Here is a 23,213-nt window from a genome sequence, read left to right as displayed (position 1 = left end):
GTTGTTTTTAATGTTGTATTTTGTGGTTACCAACGTTAACTAACTGTCTTTTATAATTTAATGTATGTAGCATTTCATAATTTGAAAATATTCCCTCATGATTACCTATTTTTGGTTCTAAATCTAATAGAATGCACCTAACTTCTCTTGTAATGCAATGCGTAGCGTATCCGGCTAAAATAGGTTACGCAATGCTCTGCTGAAGCCTCCTTTTCTTACTTTTGTTATTTTATTTTATGAATTAGTATTTAAGGCACCGTACATTGACAATCGATGTAAAATAAATAACATTGAAGGACTTGAAAAGAAATAATATTACTTTTTTTTCTTTGGTTTTTAAATTTTAGGTTTAGGTTTAGGGGTTTTGGATTTAAAGTTTTGTATTTTTTATGGTTAATGATTATAATTAATATTTATTTTTTAACAAGATAAATTTATTGACATTTATTTTTAAATCTTTTAATGTTTTTGTATTATATAAATGATGATGTGTTATTTTTTTATTGACTGGTGGTGCATGAAACTTATATATCGATAGTACATCAAATGTTCTCTCTTATTTTTTAATAAATTATTAAAATTTAATTTTAAATTTTATTAGATATATAAACCACTTGAATTAAATTACGAGTTTTACTATTTTTTTAACCTATATTTAAAAGAGATGCCCGACCAAGTTGAACCACAGTCCGATTTCTTTTCCTTTCATTATCCAAGCTACGGTTGGCTGCAAACTCATTAATTGTTTAAGAATATTAAAACATTTTAAAATATTTGTGATGATTTTAGCATTTTTATATCAAATGATAATTTATAAATAGGATTTAAATGAGGAGAAGCATTCCATTTCTTTTTTTTTTGCATTTTAAAATATAGATTTTTTTTTTCTGTCGAGTTTATTTTTAACATTAATCTTATTTTAAAATATAGTTTTCAAGTCAATTAGTTAAACACTCATCACATCCTCAAATCTTGACATAATTTAAGTTTAAGGATTAAAATTGATCCTGTTGTTAAGTTAGTGAGAAAAAAAATACAAGTACCAAAGTGAATCTAATTGTCAAGTTTAGGAGTAAAAAATTATATTATCTCGATTATTTATTATACCGTTGATGAAAATTAAAAACTCCACAAATGGTATTGGGATCGACAAATATCTCTTAAGTATATATTTTAAGTATGATTATTTGATACACTACCTGTGAAGTTCATTAGACTATATAAGCGGATTGAGTGTGTGACATGTGTCATATTTATTTATATAATCAAAAATTTTAATTTTTTACTGCACTTTATAATATACTTGTCAAACTCTCAACTCATTTATAGAGTTTTTAAAAAAACTTCACAAATACCGATCGAATCTTAGCTCGATTGGCATCGGCATTGTTGCTGGTGCAAAAGAACGTGAGTTTTAGTACGCTGAAACATATTATTCTCCTAATTTTAAGGGTTGGAAAAGAGCTATGAGTAATTTTAGGTATTTGATAAAATAAAAAAAGCACATATGATGCTTCTCTCGGTTTAAATGTTAAATGGAATAAAAAGAGCACATATGATACTTTAAATAATAATTTTAAATTTATTCATTAATTATTGTTGACAACTACTTGGATTCCGTAATGTTACATTTTGTCAAGTTTTTAATTTTCCCACTAACAAGACTAAATTGAAAACTGGTTGATATAACGGTTCGAACAAAAGGTTAAACCGATTGATTTGAAAACTACTTGAAATTGGTAAAAATTGAAAATCAAGAAAAAAAAATCAACAGTTGAACAAGTTAAGTCAGTTTAATAATTTTTTTTTATGAATTTTTAATTTTTTGTTAATTATTGTTGGTCTTGCAATCGAATTAGTTGAATCAGGAACTGGTGGTTTGATTTGTTTAACAATCGATCTAGTTATTAAAACACTAAGGGGGTGTTTGGTTCGTAAAATGTAACATTACGACCCGTAATGTTACTTTTTAGAATGTGATTATGGTGTTTGGATTTCAACATTCCGACCATCCTGTAATATCACATTACGGTCATCCTGTAATATAAGGTGTAATTTCATTATGGCCCATTTTTTAAGTAATCTTAGATACGAGCGTAATATTAAAATTTTGACCAATTTGTATTTTGTTTTTATTATTCTAATCAATTTAGGCTTTTTTTCTTAAATAAAGTTTAAGACTAATTTAAAATATTTATTTTCTTAATAGTGAACTGGTAAATGTCATACCCTACAATTATAAATTTATAATCACTAGTACGATTCCCTTGCTTCACAGTACAAATTTGAAGATTAAAATATATTCTAATTCTATTTATAATTTCAGAAATTTAAACATTCTACCTTTTGGATTTAAAAATTTAAATTCAATTGTAACCACGGTTAAAATTCTTCTATTAAATTCACTAATGTGACATTTTAAAATTAAAAAAATTCACTTGGTAATCATGAAATAATAAAAATAACTTTGAAAATGTTTATATGATTTTTTTTCTCTTAAAAACATTCATTCGAACTCGTCATAATAAAATGATTTTTTTTGTTGAAATACTATTCTTAAGAAAAATTGATGTCAACAATTTTATTGAAATAGTTAAAAATATTAAATATTTAGACTAACTAATGATGTTATAAGTAGAAATATCAAATTATGTAAAAAAAATAAAGTATATAGATTAAATCTCAAGTTTCAATATAGTATAAGACTAAAACTGAAATTTGATCATTGTCTTATAAAAAAAAATACAGCAAGACAAACCTAAAAGAAATAGAAAGCTATTTATTCGTCCCAAAATCCTTAGAGCATTCAAATTATATATGTAATACTTTAATCGAAAAATTAATGATATTAACTATTTGGACTAATTAATAACAATATAAAAATACAAGGATTAAATTACATTAGAAATTAAAGTGTAGTGGTTAAATTTTAAATTTAAGCATAATAAAGGGATTGAAATTTAATCTTTTTTTCTAAAGCTGCAAAAAAGAAAGGATAGGATGTACGCAAACCTAAAAGAAATAAGAAACCATGTGTCAGATTTTAAGACTCTTAAGGTATTCAAATAATATATAACAATGTAATGTTTTAACTGAAAAGTTAATAATATTAACTATTTTGACTAATTAATAACATTATAAAAATATATGGACCAATTTATGTTAAAAATTAAAGTATAGAAATTAAATCTTAAATTTAGATATATTAGACGGACCAAAACTAAAATTTAATCATTTTGGTAAAATTAGAAAAAAATGAAAGAAAGAAAGGGACGATTGTTTGGGTGTAGTACATGTAAGGGTGAGCAAAATCCGATTCGATTCGAAAAATTAGATAAAAAATTCAAATTTGAATTAAATAGTTCGAGTTATTTGAGCTAATCAAGTTATTCGGATCAACTCGAATAAAAAATTAAAAATTTCGATTTAACTCAAATATGAATTACACAATTCGAGTTATCCGAATAAGAAAAGAAAACTACGTCATTTTGATAAATATTTACTCATTAAGTTAAAAGCCAAAACCATTATATTGATTTATGTAGTTAAATAATATTATACTTCATCTACCAGTTAAATAATCGGTCAATGGAAACGCAACATTGAGTATAAATAATAAGATTTGTTAACTTGGCTCGAAATTGTTTGACTCAATTCGATTCGATTCAAAAAAAAATTCAAATTGAGTTCGATTGCTAAAATAGAATTCGTCAACTTGACTAACTCGAAATTTTTTTACTCGATTTGATCGAACACTCACCCCTAGCCACATGTAGGCAGAAGGAACCAATAAAAAAATAGGAATAAAATTATATAAATTCAAATATAAAGATTAAATCTTAATTGTAGGCGAGAGATCAAAAATGATATCGGACTATTTTCAAATAAAATGCAAAAAATAAAATAAAAGACTTTACATGAAAAGTATTTTCGTTTTATATATAGTTATATAGATTATAATTTATTTATTTATTAATATATTAATTATGATTATAATTCTAATTGTGATTGGTGTTGCAATCACTTTTTATAATTTATTATGAATATGATTTATAAATTTATTTCAACATAATATATTTACTTATTAATACATAATTTATAATAAAAAGTAAGAATGGTAATAAACTAGTTAATAAAAAAGGGACAATTGAGTAAAATGTGTTTCTAAGTAATCTTATATTTCGTTAACCAAACACTTGAATCTTATTCTAGCAAGTTAATTCCACGTTCACTTGTAATTTTACATTCTTGTAATCCTATTACGAAACGTAATCCAAACACCCCTAAATGTGACACTATGAAGTTTTATATAAAATTTAAATTTTCAAGTAAATTTTTATATTTTTTTAAAATTGTTTTATCAAAAAGAATATATTTATAAATGAAAAAAGGAATTATAAGTTATTGTAATAATGTTAGAGTCCAACAATTAATAGAAGTTTGTTTTCTGCGCGGTGTCACAATTAAATACATTAAATGGGGTGTGATTTTTTGATGATGAAGAAAAGCACCTCATTTATTAGTGTTTATGTCCTTTTCATTTTCTTAAAGTAAGAGTTGGCACGCCCCTTCTTTTCCCTTAATTCAAACCTCTATCAATATTTTAAAAGGAAAGGAAAAATTCAACTCACTATTAATACCCTAAGTACACTCCATCTTATCAACGACCTTTGTTTTTTCCTTTACTTTTGCAGTCCAATTGTAAAATGGGTAAATTCCAATCAAGGTCACTAAACTATCAGCAAATTTACGTTTTGACCATTTAATTTCAAAAAGTTACAAAAATGGTCACTAAATTATTTAAAAATTTTTATTTAAGTCATTAGGATGTTAAAATTTTCCTTTTAAGAAAAAAAATCTAGTAAGTGAGCTCTATGTGGCAATTTGACAATCGGTACAGTGGATCAATATCCATCTATAAGTAGAAGAATATAACTTAGATTAAAATCTATCTTACAGTTAGTGTTGGGGATTAAAGAAGAAAGTTGTTTGAATTTTGGTTCACAAATTCGTGAGAAAAAAGACATGAACCATTGATGCAGGCGGTGTGAATAGAAAACGCCATACAATAACAATTTAAGTAAATTTAACAACCCATTGACTCAAATGAAAACTTTCAAATAGTTTAATAACCATTTTGTAACTTTTTGAAATTGAATGATCAAACGTAAAATTTCTAATAATTTAGTGATATCGAATATAATTTACCCTTGTAAAATTTGTACTGTACATACTAGTCTACAAGTCTAATTCATTCTCTTGTTTCGAATCGATATATCAACTAATCCATTTTAAATTTAGCAATCATTTTCCTAATGCAAGAAAAAACTAATTATAATTCATGGTTGTTCCTCAATAATGTCGTAAAAAGGAACATAATAATAGAACCTCATCTGAAACCGTGGAACTTTTCTTGTACAATTTGTCACTGTTTGTTGCGTTACTATCACTTTCAAAGTAAACTTTTTTTTATTTTTATTTTGTTTTTAGTGGTAAATGCTTACCCCCCAGTCCCCAGTCCCCAGTCCCACCCCCTTTATTCTTTTGCCAAAGAGTAAAGCTTACGAAATTAACAGTGTCACCCTTTTTTTCTTATGTGACGTCCACATTTCATTGTGGTACAATTACGGTACACATTTATTTTCATTGAAAATTTTATTAAGTTCTACCATCAGTAAACTAAAAATAGAAATAAAGTTAAAGAAATGATTAAGAATTTTAAGTCTAAAATAATTGTTATAATTAAAACTTAAAATAATAAGAAAACATTTTTATATGTTTAAACCATGAAAGTAAGAGGACAAATTTGCAAGTTGGTACATGTACCTTCCTAGGATTCCATGGTCGAAAATGTCAAAAGAAAAATTATTATGTTTCCTTTTCTTTTTCCGATTTTTATTTATGAGTAAACTAGGTGTTTATTTTATTATTAGAAAAGTAAATTAAAAAATCAAAAAATAATTTTAACTCTTTTATAGAGTTAAAAAAATCAATTAGTGAATTAAAAAATTCTATTTTGACTTAATTTATAATAAATTTATTCAAAAAATAAAAATAAATATTTTAAATAAACTAATTCTTTTTATATAAATTCTGAAATTTTACCACAATGTCTAAAAATTTATTTTGACATTAATATAAAAAATTGTGATTGAAATCGAATTATCCTAAATAATTAAAAAAAGTTAATTGAACAGAACCGAAACACTAATCAAAGAATCAAATAAAAACTTAAAAGAAGACCACTAAATGATGAAAGGTGATTAAAGTTTTCAAAGTTTTACCGAAAAGTATTAGGAAAAGGTAAGAACAATTAATCAACGAGTTAAGTATAATTGTGTTAAACAACAGGGCCCAACCTTAATCATTAATTATTATTATTAATGATCCCATTCGTTACTAGAAAAAATAAAACAAAATTTTGCCACATGTTCTTGGTGGGATGACTAGTGAAATTCAATTTTCTCAGAAAATGCCACACCTTTCATTCTCTTCAATCGAGGAACCCAACTGTTCATCTTTCATGGAGATCCAAAACCATGAATTTACTCTATTTTCATCTCTTTCAAACTCAAACTCCAACCCCGTTTCTTCCATGTCCCTGACACTAATGAAAAAGCCAAATGCTGTCTTTATTTAAACTCTAAGCCATTTTCAGATTACTCCTTTTTTTCACTTCCTTCTTTCTTTTCTTGGGGTTTTTTTTCCCTTTCCAACTCTAACTCATATCTTTGACTGCTCAACAAATACAGGTTTTTATTTTTATTTTTTCATTTTCTCTTATATGTCTTTATTATTCTTGGCTAACTGCATGATAGTTAATTTATTTGTCCTTTTGGGTCAAAATGTTTACCTAAATTTATGTACTTTGATGATGACATTTTTATTGTGTGTTGCTGCTATCTGCCTTATAGTAGTTTATATTGTTAGTTAAACATAAATGAGATCTGGGTTCTTTTCAATTTTTCATAAGCTTGTGATTTTTTGTGCTGGATCTTTGAGTGATTTACTTTATTTTTCCCAGATCTGAAGTTTGTGTTTGCTTGTACTGTTATGAAAACGAAATTCTCCGTTTTCTTCTTTAACAGTTAGTTCATCACAATATTTCTGCTGTTAGGCCCCTTGTATGGAACTTAGTTTTTTTTTCTTTCTAGTTTTATGGTATTAAAGTGAGTGCTTTAGCTTGATTTATTTTGCCGCCCCCCTCTGAAGAATAATGCTGGTGCCTGTTGCGACACTGTGACTTGGGGGTAATTGCTTCACTGAAATTTCTTTATGTATTCATATTTTTTTCCCATTAGTTTCTATGGCCGAAAACTGAATTTTAGCATTTGATAATTGTTAGATACTCTTAATTTAGATCTGAAAATTTCAATGTTTACGCTTTTAAGAAGAAACGATGTTCATGAACTAGTTAGAGAATTTAGCTTCTTTAGTGTCAAGAACATAATCTAATTCTCACAGAAGATTAGTTTAATTTTAAGCATGGCTGTATATTGATTATTGTTGTGAAACTGTTGGATTCTTTACTGTTTCCTGTTTTCTGTTCTAGCATATTTGCGCCGTTCCTATATTGCTTACGATCTAGAACTTTTATGTGATTCAGGCAGTTTGTGCTGCTGGAAATCGCTTTGTTGCCATCATGCTCAAGCAAATTCTAAGCAAACTCCCACGGAAGTCGCAAAAATCTGATTCTTTAGATTCAGCTGGACTTGATTCAGGCAATCATACTTCAAACTCGAGCAATGGAGTTCAATGTACGAATATTGGGAATAGTATAACAAGTCGACTAAGTGTTGTTAAACGGGTGTCGTCAGCTGTTTTTCCTGCTAGTATCATGGCTGGAGTGGAGGCAGTGGAGCCGAATCTATCATTCAAGGATGTTTCAAATCCGCAGAAGCAGAACTTGTTTATCAGTAAATTGAACCTGTGTTGTGAGGTTTCCGATTTTAGCGATCCCAAAAAGGCTTCTTCTGAGCAAGATCTTAAACGCCAAACATTGATAGAACTTGTCGATTTCGTTTCTTCGGGGTCTGCAAAGTTCAACGAACCAGCAGTGGCTGCAATGTGTAAAATGTGTGCCGTTAATCTGTTCAGAGTTTTTCCACCTAAATATCGCTCTAATACCTCCAGCGGTGAAGCAGAAGATGACGAACCGATGTTTGACCCTGCCTGGTCCAATTTGCAACTCGTGTATGATCTACTTCTTCGGTTTATCAGCTATAGTTCTCTCGATGCAAAGGTGGCAAAAAAGCATGTAGATCATTCTTTTATTTTGAAATTACTTGACCTTTTTGAGTCTGAGGACCCTCGGGAAAGAGACTGTTTGAAAACAATTCTGCATAGAATTTACGGGAAATTCATGGTACACAGGCCCTTTGTGAGAAAAGCTGTTAGCAATATCATCTATCGATTTGTTTTCGAAACTGAAAGGCATAATGGTATTGCTGAGCTCTTAGAGATTTTTGGAAGTATTATTAGTGGGTTTGCTATACCATTGAAGGAAGAGCACAAGATGTTCCTATGTAGAGCTCTTATACCGCTACACAAACCAAAGTCCATCGGTGTTTATCATCAGCAATTAACTTACTGTGTTGTACAGTTTGTAGATAAGGATCAAAAGTTAGCTAATAATGTGATTAAGGGACTGTTAAAGTACTGGCCAATTACTAATAGCCAGAAGGAATTGATGTTTATAAGCGAGTTAGAAGAGATTTTGGAGATGACTAACATGGTCGAGTTCCAAAAGATCATGGTTCCTGTGTTTCGGCGTATTGCATGCTGCCTAAATAGCTCCCATTACCAGGTAAAACTTCATTTAATCACTTATGTCAGGATTGTGCGTTTGGTGTTGATTAAGAATCTCGTATCATTAAATGGTGATCATTAATGAGCTCCAAGTTACCTGATCGTGAAGAATTTTTATCGACTAAACAAACAATTAAGCAATGATGGATGTTGTGGTCAAATTGAAACATGATATTGTTTTTCACCTTCCTTTTTTCTTTCTCAGGTGGCCGAACGAGCTCACTTGTTATGGAACAACGAGCACATCCTCAATCTCATTACGCATAACCGTCATGTGATTTTCCCTCTCATCTTTCCGTCCCTTGAACGGAATTCCCAGAATCATTGGAATCAAGCAGTGCTTAACCTGACACAGAACATAAGAAAGATGTTCTGCGAGATGGATGAAGAGCTTCTGCTCGCCTGTCAGCACAAGTTGGAGGAAGAAAACTCCCAATTGATTGAAGCAGCTGAGAAGCGGAAACTAGCATGGGAACGCCTGGAAACCACTGCCGCTGCTTTCAAACCTGCAGCTACTAACAATGTCCCTCCTGTAAAACCAGCCACACCGCCTGTCGCCTGTTGATTGGCAAAAGATAGATATATGCATATAGTATATATATATAAATAGCCTGCTCTGATTGCAGTGTTGGATGTTGGTTTCTTGAATACGATGGCCGAAGTTGTGATTCAATAGGGTCTGTATGTCATTACCAAAAATAGGAGGGGGTTTGTATTTTGTATCTAAAAGCTGAAATTGCTGTACTGAAAATTACTAGTGGTACTACATTACAGTTGCCTGGAAAGGTCGAGAGGCATTGATGAATGATGAGTTGTTGGGTTGCAAGTATATTATATGTATAAATTATTATGGGGTATGTATTTTTGTACGTGCTTTTTGTCTGTACAATATATAGGCGTAGTATGCTTCCATAAACAAAATGACTTGCAGCAATGCAAAGTTCACTTCACCAACGCCGCCTTCGTTGCTTTATATCCCATGTTTCAGCAATTTGGATACGATGCAACTCAAACCTAAATCTCTTTAAATTCATATTCCCAATCATACGACAAATTTATCAATAACTTTAACATTAATCACTTTGTTAATCTCACGACAACCATTCAATTGATAAATTTTAATATTAATTTAATTAGATTACGATTCACTCGTAATAAGTGAGTGAATAAACAAAATTATATAATTGAAAGATAAAAGAAAATACTTGCATTATATTATATTTATTTGCTTTAAATAAATTAATCAAATTGATGTCCCTTAATTTGTGATATTAGTTTAAATGGAGGCTTCGAAATAAATATATAACATGGTCCTACTCCTAACCATTTTACTAATCAAATTGACATCTTGGGGCTAGGAGGAGTACAATGTTGTTGCGCTTAAGGGCTAGGCTAGGCTAGGCTTGTTTTTGGGCTTTTAGTTTATGATAAGGAACTGGTCTTATTGTAATCATCTCAGCATTAGCAACTGGGCCACCACCACTTATCTCTGTCGTGCACGCTTGCACTTATTATTAGCACAATATGTTGGAACAAAAACAAAAGAAAGCTCAACCACGTGCGTCAACAACCATCCAAAACCTACCATTCATGGAAACATAGGTTTGTGTATTCGAATCTGATTTCATATAATTATTTTGAAATTTTAAATTCATTTATTTTAATATTTTAAGTAAATCATTTTTTAAAATAAATGTAAAATATATTCGAGAAAAATAGATCAAAGTCGTTGTGTATTAATTTGGAGTGAGCAAAACTCGATTGGCTCGAAAAAATTGATTTTTTTTAAATTTATAGTTAATCAAATTGAGTTATTCGGTTTTTTCGAATCAACTCAAATAAGTAATTCGAGTTTCAAGTTTGAGTCGTGTTGAATTTTACAATTCAAATAAACTAAATAATTCGAATAACTCAAATAACATATTGGTATAAACACACATTTGGTCCCTGTCAATTTTAAAAATGAGTGAATTAGTTTATCTCTCAACAAAAATTACAAAAAAATTAAATATTAAAATATTAATAAAAATTCTAAAATTTATATTTTTAAAAAATTATAATAATTTTAAAAAATGTTAAAAATTCTAAAGAATATGTAAAAAAAATTCAAAATAATAATTTTCGGGACCTAAATAATATATTAATGATTCAACTTTATCATACTAAAGTATTTGTTTCTCTTATTTTGCTTTGAAAGAGCTTATATATGGTTTCAAATTTATGTGTTCTAATAGGAGTTAGTTATATTATAACAAGATTTTAATTTGATATGTTTAATTTTTTTAATTTAACTTGAACAATTTCATTCGATTTAACTCGAATCAAATTTCATTTTACTCGATTTGATTCGAAAAAAATTTAATTGAGTTAGGAGACAAAATGAAACTGATCAACTCGAAATTTTTTTACTTGATTCGACCTAACGTCCACCTCTAATATTAATAATATATTATCTGAAATAGATAATAAATAAATTAAATAGTAGTAAATATCCAATTTCAAATCGTCCATTATTACCTCTACCAGTGAACCAACGGTGCTCTTAAAAAATTGAAACCCAAAGACAAAACGCGACCGTTAGTAATTGGAACTGTAAGTTTGATATTTGGGCCGCTACTGACTTGTACAGATTCAGTATGAAAGCCCTATAAATAAGCCTACACATCAATTGCTTTCTTCCACACACTACTATTTTCTCTTTGCTGCTTTCCATTTTACTCCTTCAGCTTTCCTTAGCTTTGCATTTTCCGACGAGAAAAAAAGCAATAAAATGTCACTGTGGCAACATATCCGGAGCCGCCATGAGGAAAAAGGCGTTATCTATGCCGTGTATGTGCAAATTTCCCCTATATATATATATTTGGCATTTAAATATTTTTAAACGTATATATAAGGTTGGATTATAATAATAACACTAATGTTGTCTTGTGGATGCAGCTTGTTTACATGTTGTTGCTGTTTCTGCTGCTACGAGACTTTAGAGTTTATATTGGAGAATGGGATACGTTTCGTGCCTTTCCTTTAAGCTAATGTTTTAATTTCCACTCTCATCATCACTTGCTCTTGTTTCGGGGAATTAGATCACCCCATCTTAATTATTGTAAAATAATGCAAGTGTTATCCACCAATAACTTATGCAGTTTAGTTTGCTGCTAAAATTTATTTATTCCAAGGGGCATGCATGGATATATATTATAATATATATACATGTCTTGATTATTGATTTTCATAAAAACCTAATTTGTCAGTTTTATCATCATCGCGTTACTTTTTCATGCTATAATCTTGTATTGGTGTAATCACAACACCAAAACAAGTTTTTAGTGGCATTTTTTAGGCCTTTAACGGCGCTTTTTGCCGCCACTAAAGATATTTGCGGCGCTTTCAAAAGCACCGCAAAAAATGCCGCTAACGAAAACGTCGCTAACGTTTGCAGTGTTTACAAATAAAAATGTCGCTAAAAGAAATATTATATAAATTTATTGCTTTTGGCTGGTTTAGATCTGGTTGCTTTTGATTTGTTGCTGCAGGAGGGCTGAAGAAATGAAAATTTTAATATAAAAAAATCCTAAAAATAGTGACGTTTTTGTATAAAAGCGCCGCTAAGAAACATTTCTTTTAGCGGCGCTTTTATACAAAAACGCCACTATTTTTGGGATTTTTTTTATATTAAATTTTTCATTTCTTCAACCTCCTGTAGCAACAAATCAAAAGCAACCAGATCTAAACCAGCCAAAAGCAATAAATTTATATAATATTTCAAATTAAACGAATAAAATAATATTAATATCAATAAATAAAAGTGAATTCATATTATTTTTGCAAAAATGTTAAAAGTTAAAATGATAAAAATATTAATGCAATACACTATGACGGCAGAAGTTGCGACTGAAACATCTTCATCATACTCTGAAGCTGCTGCTGGAGTTCGTCGTACTCTCTGCTCTGCTCTGCTTCTCTCGCTGCAGCCTCTGCTTTAAGTTGTAGCTGCAGTTCTTCATCAGTTGTTGTCCTGTGTGAATCAATCGGGCGAAGTTCACCATTGTAAAACCAAATTGATCTTGCTTAATTCCACGAGCAGTATTAACATCAGCCCAATCACCTCGAAATAAGACAACTTTCCATTTGCCGTAGTAATCCAACTCAATTATGTCAGTAAGAAGTCCGAAATATTCCACATTTCCCTCTACAGGATTATTGTCCCTAGCACTAGCATAACTTGTAATTGAGGAATTAACAATTATTCCACAATTTTGCGTTCTCCTCAACCTCTCGCGATATTTTGTATGAAATCTGAATCCGTTGATGAGGAACGCACTATATCTTTTAACTACTCGATCTGGACCTTGGGAGAGCCATTTAACTACGTCGTTTCCGTTGACAATAATTTACACGGGTAAGTTAAAACACCAGTTATAACCATAAATGAATTACAGAAATTTGTGATATGATATATTTTTATGTATTATGTAAGTTATGTATTATGTATTATGTAAGTACTGTAAGTAATGAAAGTTATGTAAGTAATGTATTATGTAAGTTGTGTATAATATTAATTATGTGAGTTGTGTATAATGAAAGTTAAGAAGGTTATGTATAATGTAAGTTATGTAAGTTATTTAATTTATGTAAGTTATGCAAGTTATGTAAGTTATTTAATTTATGTAAGTTATGTAAGTTATGTAAGTTATTTAATTTATGTAAGTTGTGTATAATGTAAGTTATGTAAGTTATGTAAGTTATTTAATTTATGTAAGTTATGTAAGTTATTTAATTAATGTAAGTTATGTAAGTTATTTAATTTATGTAAGTTGTGTATAATGTAAGTTATGTAAGTTATTTAATTTATGTAAGTTATGTAAGTTATGTAAGTTATTTAATTTATGTAAGTTATTTAATTTATGTAAGTTATTTAGGTTATGTATTATGTTATTATATAAGTTATGCAAGTTTCTATATATGTTTATATATTGTATGTTAGTTATTATGTTATTATATAAGTTATTTAAGTTATTATGTTATTATATAAAGTATTATGTAATTTATTATGCTATTATATGTAAGTTATTATGTAAGTTATGCAAGCTTATATATAAGTTATGTATTATAACATAAAGTATTATGTAATTTATTATGTTATTATATATAAGTTAAGTAAGTTATTATGTAAGTTATGCAAGCTTAAATATAAGTTATGTATTATATAAGTTTTGTAAGTTATGTAAGTGGTGTATTATGTAACTTATGTAGAAAATTTATAAAATTAATACTAATAAAATTTATTACTAACAAATTTAGAACACTTATTTAGAAAACGAAGTAAATTTAATACTAATAAATTTTAATACAAATAAATTTAGAAAACTTATTTAGCAAACTTATAAATTTAGAAAACTTATATAGATATTAAAACAATATTTACAATTATTTAGAAAACTTACAAATTTTATAGTAATAAGTTTTAAATATAGGTTATATACCCATACCATATATGGGGTGATATATTAAAAATATTGGTTTTAATAGATATTAAATTATCATTTACAAATCTTTTTTAAATTTAAAATGCTATTATTACAAAAAATAAAATATAGCTTATATATCCATATTAATATATGTAATATATAAAAAGAATATAAATTTAAATATTTACGGTATAATATTTCTGTCCAATATTTTAATATTTACGATATAGTATTGCAAACCGAAATATATTGCGTTTTGGCACGATTGATTGCTAGGAAACCATCTTTTGTGTTCATTTTCTAAGCATTGCAAACTATTACCAATTAAGTAAAATATTTCATTTCAAATAAATAAAACCTAACACATGAGGTAGATCTTGTGATTTAAGCAAACAGTAAACGGACTGATTATGAAGCAGATTACAAACCATAAATCGAAAGTTTAGAAACCGAATTCATAGTTTACAAACCACAAAATAAAAGTGGAACCCAACATTATATTTCAACAGACAGTATTAAATTAAGAAACAGTGATAACTTGTAACTGAGAAAAACATATGAAAATAGACAAACTCCAGTTAAGTAGTAAAATCATACAAAAAATCAAAGACAATAAGAAACAAACAAAGAGTATATATATCGAACTTAAAAATCATACTAAAAAACAACATGGCTTAATAAAATTCAACTTAAAAATCCATTTCATTACCTGGAAATTTAATCGGCTGGACCACATTTAACAGAACAGTTTTATAAATTAATAAATTAAACCCTAAACTAGACATCAAAATTCCATACTTTAAAAACAGTACCAAATGATTTCAACAAATAAACAGTAACAAAGCATGTGTTCTGTACCTTCAGAATGATGAAGAAAACTGAAATGAAAGCAATGAAATGGATTGACCAAAAACTGGAGAAAAAAAACAAAACTTAAAATCAGTTCCTAACAAATTAAACCATTTACAAAAACAGTAATGAACAATAGAAGCAGTAATTTACCTTCACGAGGATGAACAAAATAGTCGAACACACCGAAAACCCTAAACACAGAGAATAATTTTTTTTTAATTCTAGTATCACCAACCAATAAGAAAGCAAAATCAAAATTAAAAATACAACAAAACCCAATGTATAAATACAAAGAATCAGACATTCGAACCGAACTTAAAAATCATACTAAAAAACAACACGGCTTAATAAAATTCAACTTAAAAACCCATTTCATTACCTGGAAATGTAATCGGTTGCACCAGATTTAACAGAATAGTTTTATAAACTAATAAATTAAACCCTAAGCTAGACATCAAAATTCCATACTTTAAAAGCAGTACCAAATGAGTTCAACAAATAAACAGTAACAAAGCATGTGTTCTGTACCTTCAGAATGATGAAGAAAACTGAAATGAAAGCAATGAAATGGATTGACCAAAAACTGGAGAAAAAAAAAACAAAACTTAAAATCAGTTCCTAACAAATTAAACCATTTACAAAAACAGTAATGAACAATAGAAGCAGTAATTTACCTTCACGAGGATGAACAAAACAGTCGAACACACAGAAAACCCTAAGCACAGAGAATACATTTTTTTAATTCCAGTATCACCAACCAATAAGAAAGCAAAATCAAAATTAAAAATACGACAAAACCCAATGTATAAATACGAAGAATCGGACATTCGAACCTTAAGATGTTCCTCGACGTTCTCCCTCTTCTTTGCCGCAAATAATGTTTAATGTTTTCAACAAATAGAATGTTGTATGAAGCCTTTTTAATGGTTTTTTTTTGCAATAAAGCGAAACGCCCAAACAGAAAGATGAAAGAGATAAAGAAAACGGAGGAGGGGAAATCGGAGATGCTATGCTAAACTTAGGGTTAGGGATTTGACTGAAAGATGGGATTTGGGGCTGGGTACGGAGATATACCCCAAAACCGATATCCCCTCAAAACGACGCCGTTTAATTTTAATATATTTGTGGCGCTTAAACGAAAACGCCTCTAATCTTACAGCTTTTTGCGGCGCTTTGAGAAAAAACGCCACCGAACCCTAAACTCGTCAATGAAACGACGCCGGTTTCTTCAATTTTTAAATTACAATTTCCGGCATTTTGGTTCCAAATGCCACTAAATATTCACATTATTTATAAGTATTTTGATTTTTAATAGATTTTTAAATTGGAAAAATGTTATGACATTCTTTTAAATTTAATATATTATTTTGAATTATACATATTTAATAAATTTATAAATATTCAGTTTTTATAATATTTAATATGTCTTTATTTATAAGTATTTTTATTTTTAATAGATTTTTAAATTGTATAAATGTTATGACATTATTTTAAATTGATGCATTATTATGAAATTATTAATTTTATTTCAATTAAAATAGTTTAAAAATATGACACAGATTTAACATATTATTTTTTATTGTACAAATCTTAATAATTTTTTTTAATTTTATGTAAGCATGTATTATTTAAATACTATCAACATTCAAATTTATTAATTATTGACACTATCAACATTGTGTAACGAACCCTAAAACCCCAAACCGTATACGATTTTTTATAAATATTAATCCCTAAACCCTAATATATTATTTCTTTTTTGCAGCGTTTTTGCTGAAAACGCCGCTACTACCACTAGAAACAATCAAAAGCGGTGTTGTTTTATCGAACTTTCCACCAAAGAAGAACAACAGAAGATGTCGTATTGTAGAAACATTTGCGGCGTTTTATCAGAAAACGCCACTAAAGAAATATACTGAAAGGAAAACGAAGCCGTTTTGATATATTCTTTGCGGCGTTTTACGTCTAAGCGCCGCTAAAGCCTATCTATTGCGGCATTTTAGTTTAAAACGTAACTAATTATTCAGTTTTTATAATATTTTATATGTATTTATTTATAAGTATTTTTATTTTTAATAGATTTTTAAATACTATCTGTCGAAACGGTTTTTTTGAAAACAAAAATTTAGTTGTCGACTTTAAAAAAACAAAACTGGAGTCGCCACCGATCCTTTATTAAGGTGTGACCGGCCCACCTTAAAAATTATTTTGGTCTGCGAATTTTGAAAACAGGCTCGGGAGTCAATTACGCACGAGGAAGGATTAGCACCCTCATAACGCCCAAAATCGGTACCAAATCGATTATTTGATGTCTTAGTGTCGAAAGTTAAAAAGATTTTAAAATAAGCTTGAATGATGAAATTTGCAAAAGGATATCCAATTGTTCAAGTCATGTACAGAAATCGAGTCCCAATATGTTAAGGTACAATTCCTCATAATTCCCCAAACTTGAATATAACTTTTATTTTATACGAAAATCTTCATTTCGAGAAAATAACATGCCACACCTAATACGTTAGGGCACAACAAGTTAAGTTCTCAAAAATGATTTTTATGCATCTTGAATAAAAAATATTCTCGGTCATTTAGGATTGACAAAGAAAACCGGAACCCAATACGTTAGGGCTCAATTTCCCTCGAAAATCCCAAACTTCCAAAAATGCTTTTATTCAAAAAAAAAACCTTTAAATCAAGAAAATAACTTTGATTAATGGTTAAAACCAAATTATATTTTCAAAAGGGTATGTTAAAAAGTTAATATACAATATGATACAAATCCTTTAATTTACAGCATATACGAATAAATATTTACAAATATAAATATACAAATTCAATATAACCGTAAAATTACAAATATATGTACACATACAGCTAACACATATACAAGTATACGTACAAATAGAAGGAATAAAATATATCCAATGAAACAAGCACCAAAACATGTACTCAAAATAAAATAGAAAGGGAAAAAAATGCATATGTATATATTTACAAAAGTAAAGTAAAACCAATGTTTTCAAAAATAAAATATAAAAGATATATATGTTTTGTAAAAAAAATACATGTATTTATAAAAATAAAAAAAATATGTTAAAAAATATGAAAAGGTATATGTATGTAGAAGTAAAGAAGTAGAAAAAATAAAAAAAATGTATTAAATGTGAAATAGCTTAAAACCGTATATATTAAAAATTGCATATATATTATATATAAAAGTAGGCGTATGTACCATATATAAAAGCATTTATAAATATACTATGTAAAAACTGTGCGTGTATGAATATAGAGGTAATGATAATAACTATGATAATAAATAATATAACAAGATGAAATAATGATAAATATTTAAAAAATTAAAAAAAATTAAAAAACAAAATGGACTAAATTGAACTTAAAAACAACAAAAATGGGGTAGATTTGAAAATAAATAAAAGAGGGCAAACTTGAACACACAAACAATTATGGGGGACTAAAAGGGAAATTAATCCCTCTCTCCAAAACGCTGCGCAGTGAAGGACCGAATTGAAACAGAAATAAAAGATACGGCCAAATTTAAGAGAAACAAAGAAATTGATTAAAACACACTTTTAAAAACTCAGGGACCAAACGCGAAAATGTACCATCTAGGCCCAAGACGCGCGGATCCTCCCCTCCGGGTCGGGTCACCGCGCGGGCCTGCCTCAGCCGAACGACACCGTTTCGGTGTCTTTACTTAATGCAGTTTTTTTAAAAAAAAAATAGATCATTTGCAGCAGAGAAAAAAAAAAGTTCTTTGCTAGGGTTTTTTTTAACCCCCAACCCCCACTGCCGCCATTCTCAGGCGAGCCAATTCCCAGCGCACCGCCAAACTCCGATCTGAGCAAGGCGAACGTGGTTCAACGGCCAATCCTCGAAGGTATTATCCCTCTCCTCTTTTGTACTGTTTCTTTAGAAAACAAAATAATAATAAACAGAATAGAAAATGTAAAAACCCAATTCACCTTCAAGAAATTTTTTCCTCAGTATTTCTTTTTATTTCTTGTATATCTCTCACACTGAAAAAACAAAAATTTCCCTCCCCATTTTTACAATAAGAATCAGCCTTTATATAGCCAAAAAAAAATCAAACTTTTGTCCCGATTTTGCTATTATTCTTTACTGTTTTCTCTCTATGGGACTCCTTGAGTCCGTTTTGCAGGCGAACGTGGGGGAAAACGGCGCGCATGGAGGAGGTCAGTCCCGAGACGTGCGACGGCTGGGGTCTTGCTGGTGGCTGCTATGCGGCTAGGATTTTGATTTTTGATTTGGCTGAAATTTTGTTAAGCTTTGGGCTTGCTGGGCTGTTGGTGTTTTTGGGCTTGATGTTTGGGTCTTGGGTTTTAATTTTATTGGGCCCGGGCATATTTGGGCTCTACACTATCAACATTCAAATTTATTAATTATTCACACTATTCCAATAATGTCTTACAATTTCAACTTTATGCTCTCTTTTTAGCAAATATGGATAACACTCGTATAAAATATTAAAGTGTTTCAACATATATAACGACATATATATATGTGATATCGTGCCATGCATATATATATGTTTTTATACCCCTGTTAGTTCTAACCCTAATAATGACATAATAAAAAAAACATAAGTACCTTAATTTTTTGACTTTTGTATCAAAATATTAATTAAACATTAAAACCCTAACCCTAAATCTAAACCTTAAACACTATAAACCTTAAATCCAAAATGCAAAAAAAACATACATCGTAACCCTTAAATCATTAAAGCAAACAGTAAACCATAAACATCAAGCCCTAAAACAGTAAATTTCATTATCTCATCATAAGCCATAAACCCTAACATGATATTAACACTGAAATGTAAACTATAAACCTTAAACCCCAATCCCCGAGCCCTAAACCTAAACTCTAAACCCATGTCGTCAAAATTTTAATCCTAAAATAATAAACATTGTGTAATGAACCCTAAAACCCCAAACCATTTACGATTATTTATAAATATTAATCCCTAAACCCTAATATATTATTTCTTTTTTTGCGGCATTTTTACCGAAAGCGCCGCTACTACCACTAGAAACAACCTTGAAAGCGGCGTCGTTTTATCGAAATTTCCACCAAAGAAGAACAGCAGACAATGTCGTATTGTAGAAAACTTTGCGGCGTTTTATCAGAAAATGCCACTAAAGAAATATACTGAAAGGAAAACGAAGTCGTTTTGATATATTCTTTGTGGCATTTTAAGTCTAAGCGCCGCTAAATCCTATCTATTGCAGTGTTTAGTTTAAAACGCCACTAATTATTCAGTTCTTATAATATTTTATAAGTATTTTTGTTTTTAATAGATTTTTAAATACTATTAACATTCAAATTTATTAATTATTCACACTATTCCAATAATGTCTTACAATTATAAATTTATGCTCTATTTTTAGCAAACAAATGAATGGTCGTATATAATATTAAACTGTTTCATCATATATAACATATATATATTAAACTCGTATAAACCATAAATCCGAAATGCTAAAACCTTACATCGTAACCCTTAAATCATTAACGCTAAATCGTAAAACATAAACATCAATCCTTAACACAGTAAATTTCATTATCTTATAAGCCGTAAACTCTAACCCGATAATAACGCTGAAATGTAAACTCTAAACCTTAAACCTCAATCTCCAAGCCCTAAACCTAAACTCTAAGCCCAGAACACAAAACTGTAATCTTAAAATAATAAATATTGTGCCACAAACCCTAAAACCCCTAACAGTATACGATAAAACTTAAATATTAATCCCTAAAACTTAAAATTTTATTTCTTTTTTTTGCGGCGTTTTGACCAAAAACGCCGCTACTACCAATACAGACAATCAAAAGCGGCGTCGTTTTAATGAACATTCCACAAAAGAAGAAAAGCAGACGATGTCGTATTGCCGAAATGTTCGCGGCATTTACTTAAAAGTGCCACTAAATCAATATCCTGAAATAAAATGAAGCCGTTTTACTTAGTCTAGTTCTGGCGTTTCTTAATATGCGCAGCTAAATCCGAACCGTTTCCGGCGTTTTTTTAACATTTCGCCACTAAAGCATAAAAAGGAAACAACAAAACGGTACCGTTTTGCTCAAAATTTTTCCTTAAATTAGATATCCTAACCGGCGTTTCTCCAATAACGCCACTATATCCCAATATTTGCGGCGTTTTTTACAATGCGCCACTAAAGAAATAAAATGAAGCAATAAAACGGTAGCATTTTGTCCAAATTTTTTCCTCAAATTAGATATCTTTACCGGTGTTTCTCTAAAAACGCTGCCAATTCAATCTTTTCCGGCGTTTTTTACAATGCGCCACTAAAGAAATAAAATGAAACCATAAAACGGTATTGTTTTGCTCAGATTTTTTCTTCAAATTTGTTATCTTTACTAGCGTTTCTCAGAAAACACCGCTATATTCCAATTTTTTGCGGCGTTTTTGTGGAAGCGCCACTAAAGTCATAAAGTAACCAAAAAACGGAGCCGTTTTGCAAACAAGTTTTGTGGCGCCACTAATAACCATTTATTGCGGCGTTTGTCTCTGGACGCCGCTAAAACTCTATTTTTTACGGCGTTTTTTGTTTAAACGCCGCTAATACCGCCGCTAAAGACCTGTTTTGGTGTAGTGAATATTCAGATGATTGATATTTCTTTCTTATAATAATTTAATCCATCCAGAATCATATTAATAATATTTTAAATCAAATATGAAAGCGTTGAGGAGAGTTGGATTTCGGACCCCCGACAGAAGGTATTGTCACATTCAAAAGAGTGTCTTGGTTGATGGTTGATGAAGATACAACCGAGATTGTAAGTACTTCTCCTATGAACTTACAAATTGTATCTACACTAGCCATCAATCAAAATGCTCTTCGAGTAAAAAACAAAATTCTTGAATGAAACAATATTTTCCATTGATAATGAAAGGTACAATTTCCCTCAACAAAAACCAACAAATATTACAAAAGCTACTTAACATTATAATATATATATACATACCTTCCGAGATGAAGTAAAGAATCATATTTTTTTCTACCAAAAAAAATCATATTTTACATTTATCTGATTAATTAATACAAATTGAAAACTTACTTTAAAATTAAAATTATTACATAGAGGTGGAGTCAACTAACATAATCATATTAGTAGAAATAATTCATTACTTTTTCATCTATTAATATTTAATATATTAATTTTAAAAAATTAATATTAATTATCACCTTTTAAATATGTAATACTTATTTATCAAATGTAAGAATTAATTTATAAATGATAATTAAACACGTATTAAATGATAATAGATAAAAAAAATTATCAAAAAAGGTTAACCGATATGAAAAATCTACTCTATCTGGTTTTGGGATTCCTATATCAAACTACCATAGCATGGCAAGGCCATGTTGTAATTGATATGGTCCGGATATTGGAGCAATGGGGGTGATGGCCATCGGATAAGTCTGAACCTGCAATGATATTATTTTCATATCCACTTTAGAAAAAAAGTGATGGTGGTTGAGACTCTTGGAGTCATATATTTTAAATTTTTATTTTTTTATATTCAAATTTCAGTAAAATTCTCTATTTGGGCCGTACCCAATACCAACCAAAAGTAACATGTTGGATCGGGCCATACCTAATATCATCCAGAAGTAAAACCTTACATATGAATAAAAATAATTTCTAGTGACAAAAATAAAATACACTAATCATCAATTCATATACCTACCTATAAGTGGTTGAAACTTAGGTGTAATGGTAAGTCACATTGCACTCTTAAGGAGAAAACGTAGGTTCAAACCTTGAGAATAACATTATTGAGAGAGACAGCCATGGATCCCGAATATAAAATATATTACTTTTATCTAAACTAGACATATTATTAACTTTTTAGTGTTTAGTTTGGGTTTTAAAGTTTATTTGATGAAAATTCATAATTAGCTAATAATATTAGTAATTAAATTTCATCAAATCAATCCTAAAACTCGAATTAAATCACATCTAGCCCATTGTATTTGACAAATTAAACACAAAATTAAACAAATCCATAACTAGCACTAAATTTGC

General features: G+C 29.1%; 1 protein-coding gene and 2 long non-coding RNA genes across 4 annotated transcripts; all 3 read left to right on the top strand.

The window, feature by feature from the left end:
• Positions 1-6,415: 6,415 nt before the first annotated feature.
• LOC107907421 (serine/threonine protein phosphatase 2A 57 kDa regulatory subunit B' kappa isoform) lies at positions 6,416-9,613 on the top strand. Of its 2 annotated transcripts, none has more exons than XM_016834794.2 (3): positions 6,416-6,752; positions 7,607-8,806; positions 9,014-9,613. In XM_016834794.2, exons 2-3 carry the CDS (start codon positions 7,643-7,645, stop codon positions 9,371-9,373), a joined length of 1,524 nt encoding a protein of 507 aa, XP_016690283.1. In that variant the 5' UTR covers positions 6,416-6,752; positions 7,607-7,642; the 3' UTR covers positions 9,374-9,613. The 2 variants fall into 2 exon arrangements, with proteins under 2 accessions (XP_016690283.1, XP_016690284.1); XM_016834795.2 differs by having other exon boundaries at positions 6,423-7,250.
• Positions 9,614-11,358: 1,745 nt separating this feature from the next.
• Positions 11,359-11,974, top strand: LOC107903310 (uncharacterized). Its single transcript, XR_001685758.2, has 2 exons — positions 11,359-11,637; positions 11,746-11,974. It is a non-coding gene; the product is annotated as an uncharacterized lncRNA (long non-coding RNA).
• Positions 11,975-18,542: 6,568 nt separating this feature from the next.
• On the top strand, positions 18,543-19,564 carry LOC107903311 (uncharacterized). The gene is made up of 2 exons (XR_001685759.2): positions 18,543-19,020; positions 19,303-19,564. It is a non-coding gene; the product is annotated as an uncharacterized lncRNA (long non-coding RNA).
• The last annotated feature ends 3,649 nt before the right edge of the window (positions 19,565-23,213 follow it).

This window comes from Gossypium hirsutum, chromosome D05, assembly GCF_007990345.1.
Source record: "Gossypium hirsutum isolate 1008001.06 chromosome D05, Gossypium_hirsutum_v2.1, whole genome shotgun sequence".
In the NCBI taxonomy this organism is placed as follows: Eukaryota; Viridiplantae; Streptophyta; class Magnoliopsida; order Malvales; family Malvaceae; genus Gossypium; species Gossypium hirsutum.
Note: the sequence above shows the minus strand (reverse complement) of the source record. Positions and strands in the feature narration are given on the sequence as shown.

Bases quoted from the DNA above. Each gene is read 5' to 3' on its own strand.
- LOC107907421 (XM_016834794.2), top strand. From the start codon at position 7,643: ATGCTCAAGCAAATTCTAAGCAAACTCCCACGGAAGTCGCAAAAATCT. The intron at 8,807-9,013 runs GTAAAACTTCAT...TTTCTTTCTCAG, and splicing joins TAAATAGCTCCCATTACCAG to GTGGCCGAACGAGCTCACTT.